The sequence below is a fragment of the Manis javanica genome, chromosome 6 (assembly GCF_040802235.1).
Source record: "Manis javanica isolate MJ-LG chromosome 6, MJ_LKY, whole genome shotgun sequence".
Taxonomy (NCBI): Eukaryota; Metazoa; Chordata; class Mammalia; order Pholidota; family Manidae; genus Manis; species Manis javanica.
In genome coordinates, this window is record NC_133161.1 from 59,773,013 (window position 1) to 59,796,558 (window position 23,546).

Genomic DNA, 23,546 nt, shown 5'->3' on the forward strand with positions numbered 1-23,546 from the left:
TCTGTGAGCAGATATAAAACTACTTGCCTTCTGATCCCTTTGGTTCTCTTCATAACTAAATTCTTAATAAAATGAACTGTTTTTCCACTTCTGCATCTCCTCTTCAGTGTAGTTGGGGTTTTACTCTACTCTCCATTGAGACTACTATTGTTATTAATAAACTTACAGGTGTGAAATAAAGTCTTGGCTAATTTCACGTTTCTTAAAAGTCACTTCTCCCTTGGATATTTGGAAATCATTGTTTCCTATCTCTGGACTTACTTCTGGGTACATATATGCATATATCCTCCATAGCCCATCCCTTGAATATCATGTTTTCTTAGAATCAGAACTCCATTCATTTCATGTGCATATTCTTCCTTACTTTTATAATAATAAAATAACAGTGAATTGTCAGGTATGGGCCAGGGATCTGCAGAATACAACCTTTTGAGTGGGCCATTCTCTCTATATGCAGATGAGAAAACTTGTGATTTAAGTACTTAAAAAAATAACTTCGTCAAGGTTTTAATCTCTAAAAGAACAAATCCATTTCTGTTTTGCTCCAACACTATCCTTCTAGCCTGCCTTTTATGTTTCCTTTTCTTACTCCCTTTCTTGATTTTGATCAATTGTATATTTTGCTATCCAGTATGTTTTGTATCAAGGATTGCTTCTGAATATTGCCATCTGTCTCAGATCCCACAGAGACTTATTTAACTACCTAGGCACCATTTCCATGCTAGTGTTTCATAGGTATCTCAAATTTTGCAGATCTAATACTAATTTTTTCACCCTTTTCAAACTTGCTCACTGATGAATCCCTAATCTGATGAATGGAAAGGCCATTCACTTTCCCTTCCTCTCTGACAATGCATTATTTCACTCTGTCCAGAATTTCTCATCTAAGCACTTTCCAAGTGCCCTATATCCACCCTCCTTATATATATCAACGCTTCAGTCAGTTCCTCTTCTTGCCTGTCTCCCAGTTCATCAGAGAATTAACTTTACCACAGCTTCAAAATTTAAGTGTCTTCACTTTCATTAAGCCAACCCTGCTATCTCTCTACTTAATTTTCATTAACTGCTCCCAAAGAATATCCTGTAAGTGACCTAGACTATGTATTTTTTTGTCTGCCTTCTCAATTAAGCCAGTGAGATACTTGAAGGTAAGGACTTACTTTTACTTTGAATATCTGGATTCCAACCCAGTGCCTGTACAGAGTGGTAGTTAATAAATGCATGTTAAGTAAGTGAACTGCCATGTCATCTATAAAGTTATGTTTCTAGATATATGTATTTTTCATTAAACATACCTCTCTTTCTTAGGCACTTAGCATTTATAGCATTTGATCCTAGTCAAAGTATTTTTTTTTCCCTCTGTAGAGGTCTAGCTTTATTTCCTAATCTAAAACACCTTATTACTTCACATTTAAAGTTAACTTGGTGGAATTATCTGATGCATATACAATAAAAACTCACCCTAATTACTAATAATACAAGCATTATGATGACAGAATGGATGAGTAGATTTATCAGGCAGACCCAAGCAACCTAATTGCTTCTGCTGCTGAATTTCAGGGGTTCATTTTAGACTGTATCCTTTGGGCCACAGACTATTTTCCAATTTGAAATATTAAGAAAAAGCATGAGTTGTTTGTTCCAAGTTAACTTCTTTGAAAGATAAAGAAATATGTGTAATTTCTGGTTAAATTAAAACTATTTTTCACTTGATTCTTTAGTTAAAATGCTTCAGCCCTTTCTACTTATAGGTAGTCACATAACTTACAAACTTAACAGAAATACTCCTACTAGCATTTCCAGCTATGTACATACATTAGTACACATAACAGATATATATATATATACACACACACACATTAGGACTTTGAGGGATGGAGACATATGTACATGACCATAAACTTGACTGCATATTTGTAGCACTAAAAGTAATAGGTAAATACTGAGTTGCAGAAAACTCTTAGATATACAGTTGAAAGAAAAATGACTGTAAAAAGGTTGTTGTAAGTTTTTCATTTACTTGGCTTTTAACCACTAATTTATGTTTATATATATTTAAAACAATCTAAAATGTTGCTATTTTCCACATACCAGAAGAAATTTATATTTTAAAATAAAATCTTTATAAAAGTATTTTACTATAGTAATGAAGTAAATATGACTTGAAATAATTTGATATTCCTTTTAACACATACATTTTCTAGGAATGATGTGCACTGGTCAAAAAGGGACAACTATTTAGACCACATTACAGAGCCTATTGCTTACTTCTCCTTTTTAAGACATTTCATTCTTCAGGGGCTATTAAAGTTATTTAATGATATAACATCAGAGGTTTTCCAGGAGTAAATATTCTCTCATTTCCTGCCTCTTTCTCTCTTTGACATCTCTCTCTGCTTTTCTACCTTTCTCTGTCCCTCCTTCTCTTCTCTGAGATTTCCAGAGTGAAATTAAAGTTTCAATTATTAATGGCTCTCTGGGATATATGTTTTCTTACATACTCTAAAGTTACTTCTGGCTATGATGTAACAACAGTATAATAGAATGGATTTATAATAATGAGTCCAAATTACTTTTTTTTATAACTATTGCACTTATGTAAATGAAATGTCATCTCACACAAAACAGTATAAATTAATCTCCCATACAATGTTTTCAAAAGACTTCCTCTATTTGTTGAAACAGGTACATTTTCTAGATTACCCAATCTTAATAATTTATTGGTAAAATAGAGTACATATATGAGAAAGAAGGATATGGTTAGAATTAGTTTTACTTTAAGTTGAAATGATGGGAGATACACATTACAATTGATGAGTCATCACTTTGAAGCTGATATTTATGAAGATTCACAGAAAAAGATGAAGCATAACCCCACCTACTTTCTAATAAATAATATAGAGGAAACAGGAGGACATAGTTGCTTCATGTGTAGATTTTTCAAAGTGGCTGCAACATCAATAATAATATCAGTAATACTAAAGTATGTAGAGATGCAGTCCAGGTATTAGGAAACAAGGTGGAAAGTATTAGGAATTGGTTTTCTAGATAGAAATATAATTTCAAAAAAATAGCAACATCACACTCCATTCAGCCTGATTTTAGTGCAGCAATTGTGAAGCCATCTACTTTTGTAACTAATAATATGCAACTGTGTACATGCAGGTATGACTATTAATTGAGCTGAATAATAATAGATAAGTATACTTGTTTCTGACTCAAAATGCTTTAATCAGAATACAGACCTTTCTTTTGGCAAGTTATGGAACTAAATTATTTTTTCTAAAAGAAGAGAAAATAAAGGAGAGGAGTTGATGACATGATAAAGTCATACTTAATCCTTTAACCTTGTGTTTAATGCAAAGGAATATATATATGAATATTACTCTGCATTATGCTAACAGTATGAATCTCACACTGGTTTCCTCTAATTATCAATTAATATAATTTTATAATGTAATGTGTAATATGTACACTGTTTAATAACTATATATTTATTTTTGTATGTCCAATCTGATTTCTGATACATGAAAATTATATATAAAAGGCAGTATCATTTATTTTTGCTGAGTAATAAAATGTGACATTGGAATAAAGAAATTCCTGCATATTGTCATTTAAAAAATCTGATTATAAAATACTCTCCAAGATTATAGAATCACTACTGCAGTTTTTCTTTTTTCCTTCTTAAAAAGTTTTCCAGGTGTGCTTTTTAAATATTACTGTCAGGTACAAATCAAAACTTCCTGAATTTTCTATATCAGTTTTATCTTAACCCTTATTAAAAATGCAAAGTAGATTTCTGATTCTAGATGAAATATCTAGATTTTCTTTTTATAATCTCATCACCCACTTTTCTTTTAGGGCATTCTATGGTGGTGGCTCTTGAGCAAATGTCATAAAAAAGCATTTGACCTGTACATTAACATAGGATCCCTTTCAAATTTAGGTATTGTAGATAAATAGCAAATGTTTTAGGAGATAATTAATGAGCTACATTGAAGATTCAAAATTTATTTATCTGCTTTATAAATCATTTTAAGTTTTAATTTCAATAATTTTTCATTAAAATAGCATAGATTGGAGCCATGCATGATTACCTCATTGGAAAAATGTCTATATTTACTAATTCTGCAAGTGAACTTCTGAAATCAGTAGGTGAAAAGTATAGTACACAGTACTGAAGTTTCTACAAACAGGCCTCTTTACCTGGTGCTCTCATTCTCCCTATTGTTAGGATGACCTCTGAAGTAGGAGCCTCACTTCTGCTGACCTTTATAGCATAATGGGTGAAAAGTCAATTCTTACGAGAGCCCTGCATTTTGGCTCTTGCCAAGTGTCTTGGATTTGCTTGTTCTCAAGAGGTAAACTTGCTGTTTACCTCTGCGCTTTCTGTCCACAGTGCCCCAAGCAGGCCCCGCTGTAGTTCACGGTCTACAGTTTCAGACTGGAGACGGGAGAACTCTCCAACTGTCCCTATGGCTTTGCTGGTTAGAACATCTTTGTGACTATTTTGCCACTACACTGGGGTGGAAGAGAATGAGAAAATAGAGGAATGACATGCTAAACTATAAATATATAATACTTTTAGTGAAGGAGAAAATAATTAGCAATAACCTGTGGCTAGCGCAATGTAATTTGCATAAAAATATTTCTTAAAGAAAGCTCAACCAAATAGGTGGTTTTAATTCCATTTTAAAGATAAGGAAACTGGGGCTAAGAATGATGAAATAATTTTCCAAGGCTACTATTAAGTGAATGAATGAAGTAAGGAATGAATGAATCTTTAGGGAAGAGTGGATTGAGTGGTTTAAGAGGTTCAGATAGGTCAATTTTCAATCCATTTAGCAATTAATTTACAGAGAGTAAGCTGGTCTGACAGTCACATGGGGTTTATGTTTGGGGGTAGGACGCTGCTGAAGAAGCAATGATGACAATTTTAAAAGAAAACAAGAATGAATAACAGATGAAACATCATCATGGAGTAGAAGAACAATGGTGAGTGAAATGGATGGTTAGGCTTTCACCAAAACAACCAGCCCTATGGTAAACGTGTCAGCTACTGGTGTAGTTTGAAAAGCTTTTGAAGGCTTCAGTGACACAATGTTTGAAAACTTAGAAGACAGCCAAGTTAATATTGAAACGTAACTAGTAAAATCCGATTCAAGAAGAATTTTTTTCCAATAATTCTAAAAGAATTGAAACTATTTCCTTTAAAACTATTTAAAAAATAAAGACTCACCAGAAATTGGATAGTTTATATGCAAGGGCCACCAATTTTAAGGAACTTCCAAAATTATATAAGTGCTTCCAAAAAAGTAGAAAAGGAGGGCACATTCTGCAACTTATTTCATGAGACAGAATGATTTTGATAAAAATTTGAGGTGGTATCAGGAAGAAAAATAGTAAATCTATTGTATTCATGAATATAAATGCAAAATGTCAAAGTATTAGCAAGCCAAATAGAATTCTCTATAAAAATATTACTAAACAATGTCCAATTTGGGTATATGAAAGGATCATAAGAATGTTTTAATAGTACAGAAATATATAAATATGTATTTCTACATTACTAATTAAGATCAACCATATCAATTTCTCAAAATCTGTAGAAAAAAATTTAACATTGATTCATAGTAAAAATGTTTGCTATAGTAGAAATGTAAGGAAACTTTATTAACCTTATAACTGGTGTCACTCAAGAAAAGAAAATCCATGTAGCAAACATCATCCTAATAAGGGAAGTTTTGGAAATATTCCATTAAGATTCAGGAAGGAGATATGGATCTTCTCTGTGAATACTCCCATTTAGTAATATAGTTTTGCTCTGGTCAGCATAATAAGACAGGGAAATAAATAAAAAGTTATGAGGACTGGTAATCACTAACAACAGCATTGTTATTAGAATATGATATAATTGTTTACGGAGAAACCGAATGAATCTACAAACAAAATATAGGCAACAGGAAAAAAAAGAGTAATGTGGCTACTTATAAAGTCAATATATAAAAATCCAATATATTTTATATACACCAGCAACAAAACATTAATACTAAAAACAATTTAAAAATATTAGAAATACCAACACAAACTGTAAAACAGCGAAGAGTAAATCTATAAAATAGATTCAGGATCTGTAACCAGAAAATTTAAACTTTTGTTGAAGAACAGTAAAGAATATCTAAAGAAATTGAATAATCCTATATTCATGGATGAAGAAACTTAATATTTTACAGATGTTTTTTCCCTAAAATTGATCTAAAGGCTTAATGGAACTCCAATCAAAATCATGATTGGTTTTTATTTGCTTTATTTTTCATTTTTATGGAATATGACAGTTTAACTTTAAAATGAATATGGAAAAGCAAGAAGGAGTAATAGCCTAGATTCATCATGCTCTGTGAGATACAGACTTGCTACTATAAAGCCATAGCAACTATAAGAGTGTGGTACTGGTGTAGAGATGGACAAATTCATGAATCAAATAGAACAGTCCAAAAAGAAGTGTACTTGTATGTGGAAGTCTGATTTATGATGGAGTTTGCACTGTAGAAAGTTGAATTATCCAATATATAAAATGATAGATTAAAAAATAAAGTGAAAAATCGTTGCATAACAGCCAAAAGGAAAGAAGGAGGGAAGGCTAAAGTGCTAGACACTTACAAAAAGATTGATAAATTTGAGTACATTGAAACTAGATCTTGTTCATTAAAATACACATTGATTAAATAAAAGAAAAATCAACTTGTAGAAGATATTTGGAAAAACAAAACAAAATGATGAAAATTAAGAACACATAAGGAAGTTTTACAAATCGATAAGAAAATAAAATGAGTAAAGAGGCAAATGGCATGAACAGGCGTTACATGGAAGAGGAAACACTTGAAATCAAGAAGTGTTAAGAAATTAAGAAGTGTTAGAGGATGAGCTCAACCACATTTTACCTGCGTTGCTAATGAGCGTATGCAGTGGTACAATTTCCTTGGGAAACAAAAGTTCCATATTAAGTATACTCTGCTCTGAAAGTAGCCACTGCTCATGAGTACTAGGAAATGTATCTGATAATGCAGTTTTGTAAATACTTAAACTAACCTTTCCAAATGTCAGTGTGAATTGAAAAATGGCTTATTCACATATATGGTTTTTAACAGTAGAAATAAAATAACTTCAAATAGTCGTGGAGAGAACTGCACCTGCCATGTGTATGAATCTTAGTATCAGTGCTAAGTGGAAAAAGCTAAAAACAAACAACACCTTGCTGGCATGCACACGATAATTCAGTATTCAGAATAGTGTTCACCTTTGTGCATGAGGAGGAGGGGTGCTGTAGGAAAAGAGCACAGGGGTTTATGTAATTGGAAAGGCTCCACCCTTGGGGTGGGCAATTGGTACATAGGCATTTATATTATACATATTTAAGCAAACCAATAAGTACTAGACTTGAAAATACTGCAACATCTAACAAAATGTAACTAACCACAGTATAATATGTAAGGAAATTCATGAACGTTCATTTTATAAATATTCATTGTTCTTTTCATCAGATGGTGAGGTTTTAGTCAGTTTTTATATATTTCTATTATACAGTTTGTATTACTTTAACAAACATTTTTTAAATAATGCTAAGTGAAATGAACAATATTATTCATATGTAGAGTTTATAAGATAATAATAAAAGAAAACTCAGTGGGAAAAGGGCCAAAGCTTTGAAGATGCAGTTCACAGAAGAGGTCACACATCTCTTGTAAGCCTACAGGAAGATACAATTAGCAGCATGACTGTTTTTCACTATTGTTGAAGAATATCATAAAGTTGTTTTTATACAGTGTTTTGGAGTCACTAAGAAATGGACATTGATGTCTTCTACAGTGGGAGACATTCAACCAATAATATAATGATGTAGTGGGACATTTCCCTTTCAGAAGATTAACCTTCAGAGCATATGCACACATTTACATAAATGTACTTCAAGTAATAGCTATAATACTTACCTTTTTCTGTAATAGAGAAACACTACAATTAGTTAAAAAGTACATGAAAAGAAATTATTTATTTAATCATGGAATGTGCTTCTTATATAATACATTCACTTATTCTAAATCATGATGCAACACTATCTGCTGACACAAAGATCTCTGACATTTTTAAATTTAAAAAATGCCTACAAATATATTAACAGAATATTTCATAATCCTATTCATGTTAAAAATATGTGTGCAATAATTGTTTTATGTGTACATTCATATATGTAAATAAACAGAAACTTTTCTTGGATGATTGCCTAATATATTATTACCAGTGATTATCTCTGGGGCAAGGGAGGTGGAGACATATTAAAAGTATTTTTGTCCTGTTTCAATTCTTTTACTGCAAGGAAATAAACAGAAATGATTGTGTTACTGACTGCATTACCTGCCTTTGTAATTTTCCTCAGATAGTTGCATTAATCAGCAAGCTTCATGCAGTAACATAGCAGTAGAGACTGCAGGCATTTATTGCAGCCCACCCAGCAATTAGACTTGAGTGATCTGGGCAGCAAACACTGCAGGCCCTGTCAAAAGACTAGGGGAAGCCTGGCACCTATTTGAGGATTGGAAGTCAGAAGGAAACATTGAAAGGATTCCTAGAACCCCAAATGCAGCCTGATCAATTCCTCCCGGTAATGGAGAACAGCAGAAAACTCTCAGAGACATACTTAGCTACCTAACAGTCACATTTAAATAATTATTCAAAGGATAATTTTTGGTTAATCAAAACATTAAATGAACCGATGTAGTATATGTCACTCTGGATTATGCACATTATATCTGGGGAATATCATAATGAAAATTATTATAATTTATTTTTTTAACTATAGATTGATAAAATGTATTTATTATAGAATCTCTAATATTTCATTAAAACATCTTTAAATTAAAACAATTATTTTATTTTAGAACAGTATCCTAGGTAAGAATTTAATATTTTTCAATGAAAATCATTGGAATTACTTGACACCTTTCATAAAATTAAAATGTATTTCATTAAATGAAATCCTGAGAATGAAAAACTAAACAAAGCCCTAACTTTATAATAATCAGTCATATGCCATAACATGCTTATTTTTCAGGTTAAACTTTTTCCGTGATGTTCCTGATTTCAGAGTGTTAGCCTGTGGTGGAGATGGAACCGTGGGGTGGATTTTGGACTGCATAGGTAATGAAGACATATATTTAACGTGGCTGGGGTTAACAGTGGTAACCTTAAATTCTGTAAATTTTGTTTATTTATATACTTAATGCATTGATATCTTTGGATGCTACCATGACTTAATTGGTTATTTGGCATGTTGTGCACTATTTACTGGTTTAATTTATTCTTCTATATTTCAAAATTTTAATTGACAAAATAGTTTACAAGTATCTAGAAATCCTTCTTTTCTAATCCATTTCTCATGGAATTTACTAAACTCTCAGAGTTATTTTCAAATTGTGCTCTAAAAAATCCATTTGGTTCCTTGCCCTGGAGAGGGAGCCGAAGAAGTTTTTAGCATTTGTGATGAAGTCTGTGTCTCATAGTTCTTAACTTTGTTTAAGCATGGAGCCTCAAAACCTTACCTTCTTTGCACATGTATGTCATCATCTATCATTATCATCATCATAGCAATTTTTATTTTTCATGGACTATCTAATAGGCCTTGTGTAAAGGTTTTTACTCCACTCCTCTTAATTATCACAACTCTGTGACATAGTATTGATCATCCCATTTCAGAGATAGAGAACCTAAGGCATGAAGAAGTTAAATAATTAGAACAAAATCTTATAGCTGTTAATTGACTGCTGGGAATAGAGTACACACACCTATTCTATATTGACTTTCTATTTGAAATTTAAAAATTTAATTTTTAAAAGCAAACCAAACAAGTACATGATTGAGGATAAAAGGTAGATATGTATCACAAGAAAAGCTTGATAAATTTAGAAAAATAATCCAGTGTTTTAGAGGCAGTAAACTGTCAGAACTTATTACTAATTCACAAAATATATCATAAATTGCTCTTTGTAAAACAAATATTCATGTATTTAGTTCTCATTTCATTTTATTGTACTGACCAATTATTTGTTAAAAACAGACCCTTTCACAAAAAGAAAGAATTGATTAAAAGAAGTTTTACTACCTTTATAAATTGAAGTAAACTTTTATTTAGTCAGAACGCAGGTGAGAATATTCTCATCATAAATGCAAAAATATTTAAATTAAAAATGAATACATGTCAGTATACTTTTCATAAGCATCTAACAACTTTAATCTACAAACATTTTTAGAAAAAGGAATAGTGAAGATATTGTGCTCTTCGGTCTTCCAGTAGAAGATGTAAATAGTATTAATATGCTTTGTTAAGGAGAAAATCAGAATTCAGGAATTGTAAAATTTGATGAGTTTCTTGAACAGTGTCTGAGAATTTGTGAGAGTTTTAGGGAAAACAGTGGACTATTGTTGGTTTGTTTTACCTCCTGAATCTAAGTGTTAGCTATTGCACTGTGGCCCATCCTTAAATAATCTATTCCCTCCCCATTCTTACACACAAGACACCTACTGACTTTGAACTATTGAGAGGGGAGAAAAAAATTTAAAAAAGTAATATATGTTTGTGAGAGTCATTCAGGCCATATGATGGTTCAAACAAAAGCATATGGAATTTCAGGGCCAGAGATCTCTACTGCTCTGAACCTAAAGTACTATGTTATGTAAAGTTGAATATCAAAAAAACCTGCTGATATATGAATTACCCAGCTTTTACATTGTTTCGTCTGATACAAAGTAGCACCATGGGTGGGAAAAACAAAATGACATTGTTAGCATTGTCCTAGCTTTTAGAATTCCACTGTTTTCAAAATATTTTATTCCTTAAAGTAAAATGTACCTAGAGTTGATGTTGAAAAAGGACTTATAAAGAATCTCAACCCTTCCACTCTGGTGACATCCCTGTATGGATATTCCTATGCTGCATATACCCACATCTTTGAGAATTTCAATGGAGTTAAATCAAATTCACCAAAATTTCCAACCAGGTCAAGATTTTTAAGATGCTTTTCTCAAGCATAAGTCTTGAAAATTCCTGTCACTTTGTGAATTGTGGTATTTATTAGTGTTTTTAAATTGCAACAAATGCATACAAATTAGTTATAATTTATAATCATATTTATCTATAAAATGCAACCTTTTCTGTTTATAAGTACCTAGTGGAATGCCTTCATTCCACACCAAGCTGTGTTTTTTACTGTTGTCCTATCTGTGGTCAAAATTTTATTTTATTTTAATCTTTCCATTCCACAGAAAAGGCTAACGTAGTCAAGCATCCTCCAGTTGCTATTCTGCCTCTTGGGACCGGCAATGATCTAGCAAGATGCCTGCGATGGGGAGGAGGTAAAACATTTAAAACAACAATGAAAATCTTTAAAAACCAGATATACAGTGAGATCATCCCCAACCCCAAAGAAACCTAGCTTTTCTTAATTGATGGCAATTGCCATTTGATTTTAACAAATGGTTGCTGTCAGATATAGAGTATATAATTTTGAACAATAATCTGGAATACAGAAACAAATAGTGAATCCATTTATACTGAGTGCTGGGCTTTAATCTCATTCTAATTACAGAGTTGATGGGGCAGGGAAGCTCTGGTCTTAGGGTTTCTAACAAGAAGTAAGTTAAGCATGTGTTAACTCTAATGTTCAGAGTTTTAATACCCTAAGTTGTGTGGTAATATAAGAAAGAATTGAAAGGTTGCTGAAAGATTTGTCCAGCAATGAATCCACTAAGTAATCATATCTTTTTTTTTAAAATTAAGGTATCGATACACACTCTTATGAAGGTTTCACTTGAAAATCCTTGTTTTTACTACATTCACCCATATTATCAAGCCCTTTCATCCCCATTTTAGTCACTGTCCGTCAACATAGTAAGATGCCACAGAGTCACTACTTGTCTTCTCTGTGCTACATTGTCTTCCCCGTGCCCCCCCACCACACCATGTGTGCCAATCATAATACCTCTCAATTCCCTTCTCCCTCCGTCCCTCCCCACCCTCCCCCACTCCTCCTCTTTGGTAACCCCTAGTACCTTCTTGGAGTTTGTGGATCTGCTGCTGTTTTGTACCTTCAGTTTTGCTTTGTCGTTACATTCCACAAATGAGTGAAATAATTCGATGCTTTTAATTCTCTGCCTGGCTTATTTAATTGAGCATAGCATAATATCCTCTAGCTCCATCCATGCTGTTGCAAATGGTGGGATCTGTATTCTTCTTATGGCTGAATAATATTCCATTGTGTATAGGTTCCATATCTTCTTTATCCATTCATCTACTGATGAAAACTTAGGTTGCTTCCATATCTTGGCTATTGAAAATGGTACTGTGATAAACATAAAAGAGTGCACATGTCTTTCTGAAACTGGGCTCCTACATTCTTAGAGTAAATTTCTAGGAGTGGAATTACTGAGTCAAATGGCATTTCTATTTTGAGGTTTTTTAGGAACCTCCATACTGCTTTCCATAATGGTTGAACTAATTTAAATTACCACCAGCAATGTCCCCTTTCTCCACATCCTCCACAGCATTTGTTGTTCCTATTCTTTTCTATGTTGGCCATCCTAACTGGTGTGAGGTGATATCTCATTGTGGTTTTAATTTGCATTTCCCTGATGATTAATGATGTGGAGCATCTTTTCATATGCCTGTTGACCATCTGCATTTCTTCTTTGGAGAAGTATCTGTTCACCTCCTCTGCCCATTTCTCAATCAGGTTATTTGCTTTTTTTGTTGAGGTGCGTGAGCTCTTTATATAGTTTGGATGTCAACCCCTTATAAGATATGTCATTTATGAATATTCTCCCATACTGTAGGATGCCTTTTTGTTCTGCTGATTGTGCCCTTTGCTGTACAGAAGCTATTTACTTTGATATAGTCCCACTTGTTCCTTTTTGCTTTCTTTTTTGTTTGCCCAAGAAGATGTGTTCAGAAAAAGTTGCCATGTTATTCAAGAGAATTTTGCCCTATGTTTTCTTCTAAGAGTTTTATGGTTTCATGACTTACATTCAGGTATTTGATCCATTTTGAGTTTACTTTTGTGTACAGAGTTAGACAATAATTCAGTTTCATTCTCTTACATGTAGCTGTCCAATTATGCCAACACCTCTTTATTCAACAGGCTGTCATATCCCCATTGTATGTCCATGGCTCCTTTATTGTGTATTAATTGGCAATATATGTGTGAGTTTGTATCAGGGTTCTCTATTCTGTTCCATTGATGTATGGCTCTGTTCTTGTGCCAGTAGCAAATTGTGTTGATTTCTGTAGCTTTGTAGTAGGGCTTGAAGTCAGGGAGCATAATCCCCCTGGCTTTATTCTTCCTTCTCAGGACTGCTTTGGCTTTTCGGAGTCTTTTATGCTTCCATATGAATGTTAGAGTATAGCTCTAGTTCCTTGACAAATGTCATTGGTACTTTGATAGAGATTGCATTGAATTTGTAGATTGCTCTAGTCAGGATGGCCATTTTGACAATATTAATTCTTCCTATCCATAAGCATGGGATGTATTTCTATTTATTGATGTCTTCTTTAATTTCTTTCATGAGTGTCTTGTAACTTCCAGGGTAAAGGCCTTTCACCTCCTTGGTTAGGTTTATTCCTAGGTATTTTATTCTTTTTGATGCAGTTGTGAATGGAATTGTTTTCCTGAGTTCTCTTTCTGCTAATTCAACAGATTTCTGTGTATTGATTTTGTATCCTGTAACTTTGCTGAATTCAGCTGTTAGTTCTAGTAGTTTGGGAGTGAATTCTTTACGTTTTTATGTAGAATATTATGTCATCTGCAAGCAGTGACCATTTAAATTCTTCCTTATGAATATAGATGCCTTTTATTTTTTTGTGTTGTCTGATTGCTGTGGTGAGGACCTCCAGTACTATGCTGAATAAAAGTGGGGAGAGTGGGCATTCTTGTCTTCTTTCCAATCTTAAAGGAAAAGCTTTCAGCTTTTCACTGTTAAGTATGATGTTGGCTGTGGGTTTGTCATATATGGCCTTTATTATGTTGAGGTACTTGCCCTCTTTACCCATTTTGTTGAGAGTTTTTATCATGAATGGATGTTGAATTTTGTCGAATGCTTTTTCATCTATGGAGATGATCATGTGGTTTTTGTTCTACTTTTTGTTTATGTAGTGGATGATGTTGGTGGATTTTCAAATGTTGTACCATCCTTACATTCCTGAGATGAATCCCATTTGATCATGATGGATGATCTTTTTGATGTATTTTTGAATTCAGTTTGCTAATAGTTTGTTGAGTTTTTTTGTGTCTTTGTTCATCAGGAATATTGGTCTGTAATTTTCTTTTTTTGTGATGTCTTTGCCTGTTTTTGATATTAGAGTGATGCTGGCCTCAGAGAATGAGTTTGGAAGTATCCCCTCCTCTTCTACTTTTTGAGAAACTTTAAGGAGGATGGGTGTTAGGTCTTCACTAAATGTTTGGTAAAATTCAGTGGTGAAACCGTCTGGTCCCGAGATTTTATTCTTAGGTATTTTTTTGATTTCCAATTAAATTTCATTCTGGTAATTAGTTCAGATTTTCTGTTTCTTCATGGCTCAGCCTTGGAAGGTTGTATTTTTTGAGAGTGTTGTCCATTTCTTCTAGGTTATCCAGTTTGTTAGCATATAATTTTTCATAGTATTCTCTAATAATTCTTTGTATGTCTGTGGTGTCCATAGTGATTTTTCCTTTCTCATTTTTGATTTTGTTTGTTTTGCATAGATTCTATTTTTCTGGGTAGAGGTTTATCTATTTTGTTTATTTTCTTAAAGAACCAGCTCCTGCTTTCATTGATTATTTCTATTGTTTCATTCTTCTTTATTTTATTTATTCCTTCTCTGTTCTTTATTATGTCCCTTTTACTGACTTTGGGCCTCATTTGCTCTTTTTTTCATAGTTTCATTAATTGTGAGTTTTGACTGTTCATATGGGATTGTTCTTCTTTCCTGGTAAGCCTGTATTGCAATATACTTCCCTCTAAGCATGGCCTTTGCCACCTCCCACAGATTTTGCAGTATTGAGTTATTGTTGTCATTTGTCTCCATATATTGCTTGATCTCTGTTTTTGTTTGGTCACTGATTCTTTGATTATTTAGGAGGATGTTGTTAAGCCTCCATGTGTTTATGGGATTTTTTGATTTTTTTTTGCATAATTTATTTCTAGTTTTATAACTTTGTAGTCTGAGAAGCTGGTTGGTATGATTTCAATCCTTCTGAATTCACTGAGGCTCTTTTTGTGGCCTAGTATGTGATCTATTCTTGAAAATGTTTCATGTGCACTTAAGAAGAATGTGTGTAAGTAATCATATCTTTTGACATCTACTATACACCAGGCAGTATGTTCGACACTTGGGATATGGGGTTAAGAACGGAAAACAAGGTCTGCCTTCAGAAGGGACTTAAATTATAGAGGGATGTCAAATCATATATAAATGTTAATCTTCCTACTAGCAAATAAACTGATAACCATCATAATGTAAAGGTCTCAGGAAGGAAAAGAGTAAAGGGAAAATGCTAATGGATGGACAGTGGCCAAGCCATATGGAACTGGGGGTGTATGTTATTGGCAGAGGGGACCTCAAGTTCAATGGTCCAGAGGCAGAAAGGGACTTGACATACTCAAGGAACTCAAAATGGAGTAGTGTGGATGGGACAGAATAAGTAAAGGAAGACTATTTCAACAGGTGGTTTTAAAATAATTTGAAATGTCATTAATAGGCTATAATTACCTGTAGATACCAAAGAAAATAAAACAAGATTTTGCCAAAGAAGCAGGCATTGAATCCTAAACATTTTTTAGCATATGACCTCACTTAGAGAAGTTTGCAAAGTATCTACTCAGACAATGTGAATCTGAAGCCATTGGGGTGTTTGTTAAAATTTAGTGGCCTGACCTTTCCCTAAATATGCTCAGTGGAAGTCTCTTGGGGTGAGACCTGGACTGATGATATTTTTAAATCAACTCTGTAAGTAATTCTGATTTACAATAAAATTTGAGAACAATTGTTCCATGAATTTCTGGTCAACTGTTGAACTCTTAAGTTGTATGTAAATATACTATGTGTACATGGCAGACAGAATTGTGCACTAAGTTTAAACCTTGGTATATGATATATTTTCAGTTTTCATTATGGATATAATTTAGTAAATATTAGAAAACATTTAGTTAAATCTCATAGTCTAAAGATAGACAATTAGATAGCACCATTGCTTATATTTACCAGTGCTTATATTTGTGTATTGATTAAAAGGAATGAACTCATACATGTGGCTTTTTGTGTATTCCTCAGGAAAGTATTTTTGATATTTGAAAATTGTTTATTTTGTTTCCAAATTTCCAAATGGTTTAAATCTGAAAATTGATATAGAAGTTCTATTTTAGACATCCTCAATTTTCTTATTAAACAGTTTAAGTATATTATCATCAATGGGCAAAGACACATGCACACATATTTTTAAGTATGTATTAATGAACTCTCTGTGAGTGTCTAGCATGTGTTGGTACTGTTCTTGGTGCTATAGAATGAGAAAATAAGTAAAGTGCGCCTCCCCTTTTGGAGATTACATTTTAATGGAGTAAAGAGCGTCAATCAATGCATAATGAATATGTAAATACAAAATAAGATCTCAGTAATGAAAGAATCAAACAGTGTATTTTTAGAGAAGAACACAGGGAAGCTAATTAGCTAGATGACCAAGAAGGTCTCTTTGAGGAAACTTTACATTCAAACTTGATTTAAAATATGAGGAGGGAGGACTAGCTTCCTGTATTGAAAGTGTTGTCAGCCAGCTGTGTCTGGGGAGGTTTCTCCCTGCACACAGGTGAAACCCCAACTCACACCTGGGTTGGTTCTTGACTCTGAATGTGAAAAAATTCTTGAGCAGATCTCATAAGTGTGAGTAAGGAAGGAATTCATTAAAGTGAGAATAGCAGCAAATGGCAGCGGCATTGCAGACAGCATAGTGGAAGGAAGAACAGAGGAAGGAAAGGGAAGCTCATTGAACTCCTGCTTGGTGGCATAGGGCAGATCCCCTGCCAACTCCTGAAGAGAGACTCACCATATGTCCAGTGTCTATTTGAATCTACACAGCATGGCAACTATGCCCCTACTACTCCAGGATTTGGGAGAGCCACAGAGCACTGGATGGAGTGAGATTATGTTCTGACAACTTCTGAAAAGAAAGAAAAGAGATTTTCAGGCAGGCTACTAAGCTGCAGTCCTGTCCAGGTCGCCAAGGGGATGAGAACTTGTAAGCCCAAATCAGAAATCTCAGAGTTCTTGTCTGAAGTAGGACAGAGAGAGTGAAGACTTGTGGTTAAGTCCAGAAAATAGAATGAAATAGCAAAGTAACAAAGATGCTTACCACTGGAAGGGTGCAGAAACAAAACACAGTAGGTTGAGCAGTGAGAAGTCTTATTTAAGGCCAAAAGTACACACCTGAAGAAAGTGGGGTGTGGGCAACCTCAGAGGTGAGGTGCCATTAAAGGCTTAGTATTCTTCCTTTTAAAGCTTTCAAGAATGGAGCAAATGGTGGTGACAGGGGTGGGTGATGTAGGCTTGACATGTGGTCTCATGATGTCTTTCTCCTATGAGACATTATGTCATCATCCACAGTCACAGTCAGTCCTCTAGATATTCTGTCACTTAACACAAGGAAATTATTGATCCTGTTCTTCCCTAAGACAGTGGTTACCCTCAAGCAGTGGGGACATATCATTTAGGACTACTTGCCCTACCCTAACATAGGGTTGGATGTTGGATGATTACCAAAGAATATGTTAGGAAGCTTACTTCCCAACTCCCTGGGTTTTAAAATGGAATTTTAGCCTTCAGATGGAGTCCCTCCTTGGTAGTACAGCACAGAGAATACAATGAATAACTCTCTAACATCTTACTACTCTGATAGATAGTGACCGCAATGGAGAGGGTGTGGTCTTGATTATATGGGTGAAAGTTGAACCATTGTTTTGTGTATGTGCAACCATCATAAGATTGTATATGAATGATACTTTAATTAAAAAGGAAAAAAAAGATGGAGTCCCTCCTGTTATTATACTGTTTATATCTTGGCATTTTTCATCAAGTCAGGAAAAGCTGATTATGATCCTCATCCCTTGTCCCTGCCCTACCTCAAAAAGAATGAAGGAAGGCTTATGTGAATTTCACAGCTGTGCTGGGGTGGTGGGTAGGTATGGGGTGATGGACAGATGGTGAATAGTGTGAGTTTGAAGATTTATAAATACATGTACACATGCACACATATATGTATGTATAATTTACTTGTGCTGTTTATTACTTTTAAAGAAATTAAAAATTAAAAAATAAAAGATTGAAAATGAGGGTAGAACTATTAAGAAATAGTTTAACTATAGTTTTGCAGTTTAAACAATTCAATGTCACTGAGAACAATAATATGCATATTATTATATATGTACATAGGTTTTGAATTAAGTTATAAAAATATATGACTTCTATTGAAATAATATTTGATATTTTGAATTTTAATATTATGTAATCATTGTTGTACTCTTTGTTGTATGTATTAAACAGTGCCTAATTATTTTTTAAACCACTGTAAGGTAGGAAGTGATGTTGGGCTTCAAAATAAGTTTCTGGTTGCCTTGACCTTCTAATAGGTAATTCAAAAATATACCATAAGTGCAACTTACTCATTTTTAGAGAATATTAGTATAGTATAGTGATTCTCATCCAATTAGTTTTCCAGGGTTGTGTGTGCTAACACCTAATGAGGAGTCAGCCTCTGGCATTTACTTGTGCAATGAATAAATTATTAAATACAGACCAAAGTTGGACACAGAAAAAAACTCTATGAAAATACTGTTATAACTCAAAATATCATTTCAAGAGCATGTGTGTGTCTGTGTGTATAAAGTTAGAGAAAGGTATACTATTTAACTAAGTACAATATTTCAAATTCTGTTATCAGAATTATTCTTGAGAACTTTCTATTCTTATATTTCATGTACTAAGAACCTTGATGCATTTTTACATTTTGTTCAATCATTTAATGCTCACAAAAAACCTGAGTGTTACAAAGGGGGAAACTACTTAGGAAGGTTAAAATCAAACTCTGAAGTAACATGGCCAAGATTAAACTACAGTCTTAATTATAATGTTATATAGATTATACATTACATATATATATATATATATGAGAAAATATAATATTAAGTAGTAACTTTCATTTCAGGCCATGTTTTTAATATATTTAAAATTTAAAATCTGTCTTAATAGATGCATTAAAAAAACAAAATGGATTTGTTGGGCATTTGCTCTAGGGCAGGCCTGATAAAAGGAACTTACAGTGAGAAACATGAAAGTAACTAAGATGCAGTGTACTAATTCTAAGATAGGGCTAATTTTGAGAACTATGTGCTTTGAGGCCATACAGAATACATTATTTGGGAGGATGGGTCCAGAAAGCAGTGCTATCAAATACAAAATCTGTAGAGGGAGTAGAAGCAAGCCAGCCAAAAGCAAAGGGGTACTCTGAGTATATAGAGAAAGAGATGATGTGGCAGAAAGTTAACAAGAGAAGGACCTACTTAAATCAAAAGATTTTCTGATCACTAGAGGGGAAAGCATGACAATAAGGGAGGAATAGAAACAGACAAGTCTAATGGCATCCAGGTTTTTTACTTTAGCAACTAGGTGGAGGGTGTTGCCTTAGAGTTCACAGGAGAAGATGCGGAAGCACATCATGAATTTGATTTTTAGTACATAGATAGAAGGTTTGGTGGGGGATGTGCAGTGGAGATGTTCAGTTATCATTTGGCTCTACTAATTTCACCATAAGAGGTTGCAAATTAAAGCTTAAAATTAAAAAATACTGGTATTGTCAAGGGGTTGAGTTTTTTTCCCTCCGTTCTTGTCTCCACCATAACAAAGAATTGAAAGGCAGAGACACAGTAGCATAGCACAGTGGTAAGTTTTATTTGAAAACACTCCAAGGGAGGAGCAGCCCAGAGTCAAGGTAGACAAAGGCCTCCATCAATTAGGTGTAAGGCCTATATATTGCATTCTGGCTGGGAGGTGCCTCTTTGATTGACAGGGTGGGGTTATTTGATTGACAGGGCCACCTGTATAGCCATCCCTCTCAGTGCACATGTCCTTTCCTATGATGAGGTGTGTTTTGGGCAGTCCTTAGTTTTGTTCAGTTGCACCCACCTTGGGATCATGTTGGAACTAGTTTGGCCTGGTCCCAATAGGCAAAGAAGTCATCTCACTGCGAAGCAGTTGTTGTCTTCACAGGGGACCCCCTACCTGGGTGGTCTGGGCAGTTTTTCCCTTGAACTTTATCTTCCCCTTTCTTAGTTGCTCATGTCTCTCTCTTTTATGAACAGTATGAATATATGATTGTAGTTAATTAGTTAATTTTTCATCTTGTATTATAGTATTTGCTTTAAAATTTCACCACTTAGCTTTAGAATAATATAGACACATAAATAAAATCAAACATGTATAAGTACAGCTTTTGTTATTTGGCTACATTTTTTCTCAAGATAATTTTTCCCCATTAGGTTATGAAGGTGAGAATCTGATGAAAATCCTAAAAGACATCGAAAACAGCACAGAAATCATGTTGGACAGGTGGAAGTTTGAAGTCATACCTAATGACAAAGATGAGAAAGGAGACCCAGTGCCTTACAGCATCATCAATAATTACTTTTCCATTGGTGTGGTAAGATTTTACACTAAATTTTCTTTAAAAAAAAAAACTGGTCTTGGCTAATCACTCTATGTAAACTCTTCCACTACGAGGTTTTACTGGTTGCAAATAATTTATTTTATCTTTATGTCAGCAAAACACCTTCTCTTATGGGTGCTAATAAAGCTTGTGAATTGATTTAAAGCCAGAGAATAAGCAATAGATAAATTTTTTGTGTATTAAATGAAGGAAAGAAAGTATTTTTTTTGTAATTGGTTTGACCATTTGTGTTACTAATATGAAGCTTAGAATGGTTTATAAGATACTTATAATTTTCGGGGTATAAGCTAAAACTCCACATGAGTGAAATGTGAAAATAATGCATTAACTTTTATCTTATTTTGAAATCTCTATTATAATAACATACCCTATTATGTTTTTACATATAGACATAATTTTAAAATTTATGGTTAGGTCTGAAGTCTAAGAGAAAACACTGTTGCTGTTCTTAAGTGGTTACTAAGTCAAAAGGCTGTCACTTAATTTCTTGAAAAAACTTTGAAAGTAAAATATTATTTGGCCATTAAGGAGTTATTGTAATTTTAACCCCTAAGGAATTAATAATTTTAACAGTGATTTGATATATATGCATATATATATATATTACCCTGTAATTAAGTCTTAAAATATATTATTCTATAGTACTATATTGCATTTAACATATGTCACTCTATTTTATGTGATATCACATTTCTTTCTCATGCACACACACAAACAGAATCATACTAACAGGCTCTAAAAAGCATTGGTTGAGTCCATGAACTTATGATGTCAAACTACCTGGGTGAGAATCTTCTAGCAATTTTTTTGTCTTCTGAGTACCATTCATTTATCTGTATCATTATGGCTATTACTTTCTCTCAACATAGTTATAAACAATATACTTATATATTTAAAGACCCTTGAATTATGGTTCATAATGCTAAGTATACAATATACAATTTAGACTAAATATTCAGTTGTTACTAATACTATGACATTATTATTATTTGCAACAAAATGCAATGCATTTGATCTATACAAGTCATTTATATTTTATATGAGTATGAATAAAAATATTTAAGCAACTTTATTAGCACATAACTTATGCACAACCTAATTAATTTCAAGTGAACCTTTTAATGAATTTAATAAATCTTTCCAATTTTAGAGTATTTTCATTACCAAAACAAGAATCCTATGCCCATTTGTAGTCAGTTCTGGCTTCTTCCCTAGCTCTAAGCAACAACTAATCTGTCTCTAAGATTTGCCTTTTATGGATATTTCATATAAAAGAAATCATACCATATATAGCATTTTGCCTCTGGCTTCTTTCACTTCACGCAGTGGTACACCCATATGAACTGAATGAATACTGTGTTCCTTTTTATTGCTGAATAGTATCCCTTTGTATGGATATGTCACATTTTGTCTATCCATTCACCAGTTGCTGAACATTTAGATTGTTCCCAGCCTGTGGATATTATGAATAATGCCACTTTCTTGAATCCATTTAGTGGATGGTTTGTTTTGGGAACTATATTTTTTAATTTGGCTCTCTTTTTATAACTTCTATATTTTTAAATGGTATTTTCTATTTGAAAAGTCATTATTGTCATGCTTTCCTTTATTCTTTAAACATGATTTACTTATTTGTTTTGGCATGTTATAGTAGCTGTTTTGACAGTTTGTTTGCAAAGCCCAACATCTGATCCCCTTTGGAGAGTTTGATAACATCTGGATTCCATTAGAGACATGATTTATTTTTTCCAAAGTAGTGAGTCACACTTACCTATTCCTCTGCATGTCTGCTAATTTTTTGTTGTGAAGTGGAGATTTTATATAATGTATTAGAACAACTCAGGATTTGGAGCCTCCCATGGGGCCAATGGTCATTCCTGTGTTTGGTTAGTGACTTGCTTGCACTAATTATGTGGAGCCTTTCTCCCCTGTGGTGTACAGATGCTGATGCCTCAGGTTTCTTCTTCTTTTTCTTCTTATTTTTATTTTAATCTTGGCTTCCTGGGGATTACCCCTGTGTCAGTGTGATGGAGCAGAGTTCATCTTCAAATACCTTTAGCCAGTAAGTCTTCATCCCATTGCTAATGGGTCTGTGTGTTCACTGGGAACATGTACAAACTTCAGGCAATTATTAATCTTGCTTTAGCTTTTAATATGAACTGCCTCTTCTCTTGTCTCTTCTGCTCTTGTACAAGGCCTCTCATGTAGCCAAGGATGTGTAGATAACTAGGGTCCTCTTTGGTCTCTTTTGAACATGTGTACAACCTCACTTAGGAATATAGCCTTTCAGCTAGGGAGATGTGGTAGTTTATCAAGGCCCATTGTGCTTTTCTCATTCCTAAAGACCTGTTGAATTTCTGACTAGTTGGCTGGTTGGTTGCATTAATCCGTTTTACAAACTCAGATGAGCTGTGAAACTGCCTTTCCTTATTTGTTGCTGAAATTACACTGTTTTGGACAATGCTGAGCCATGGAATTTTTCTAGCTTCCACTCCAAATCAAGTCATCTCCTCTGACAGTAAAGTTGCTTGCTTTCATAGCTCATCACACCCTGATAGAATGATAGCTAATGGAGCTGGAGGGTAAGGGAACAGTCCAAGGCTGAAACATCACAGATTACCACTCTTCTACCTGACATTCAGTAGTTTTTCTTGAATAAACACTTTTCATTTTGTTATATGTCTTTGGCCAATTCCAGTGCTCCTCAATAGAAGATAATTCCTCCCCAGCACAGGAAACTTTTGGCAGTAT

General features: G+C 33.7%; 1 protein-coding gene across 8 annotated transcripts in view; it reads left to right on the plus strand.

Moving 5' to 3' along the window:
• Positions 1-23,546, plus strand: part of DGKB (diacylglycerol kinase beta) — a 693,448-nt gene that overhangs the window by 263,236 nt on the left and 406,666 nt on the right. For all 8 annotated transcript variants that reach the window (XM_073238753.1, XM_073238761.1, XM_073238755.1 and 5 more), the window contains 3 exons: positions 9,110-9,195; positions 11,317-11,406; positions 20,608-20,768. In XM_073238753.1, the coding sequence (XP_073094854.1) occupies positions 9,110-9,195; positions 11,317-11,406; positions 20,608-20,768 (337 nt within the window). The remainder of the gene's footprint in view (positions 1-9,109; positions 9,196-11,316; positions 11,407-20,607; positions 20,769-23,546) is intronic.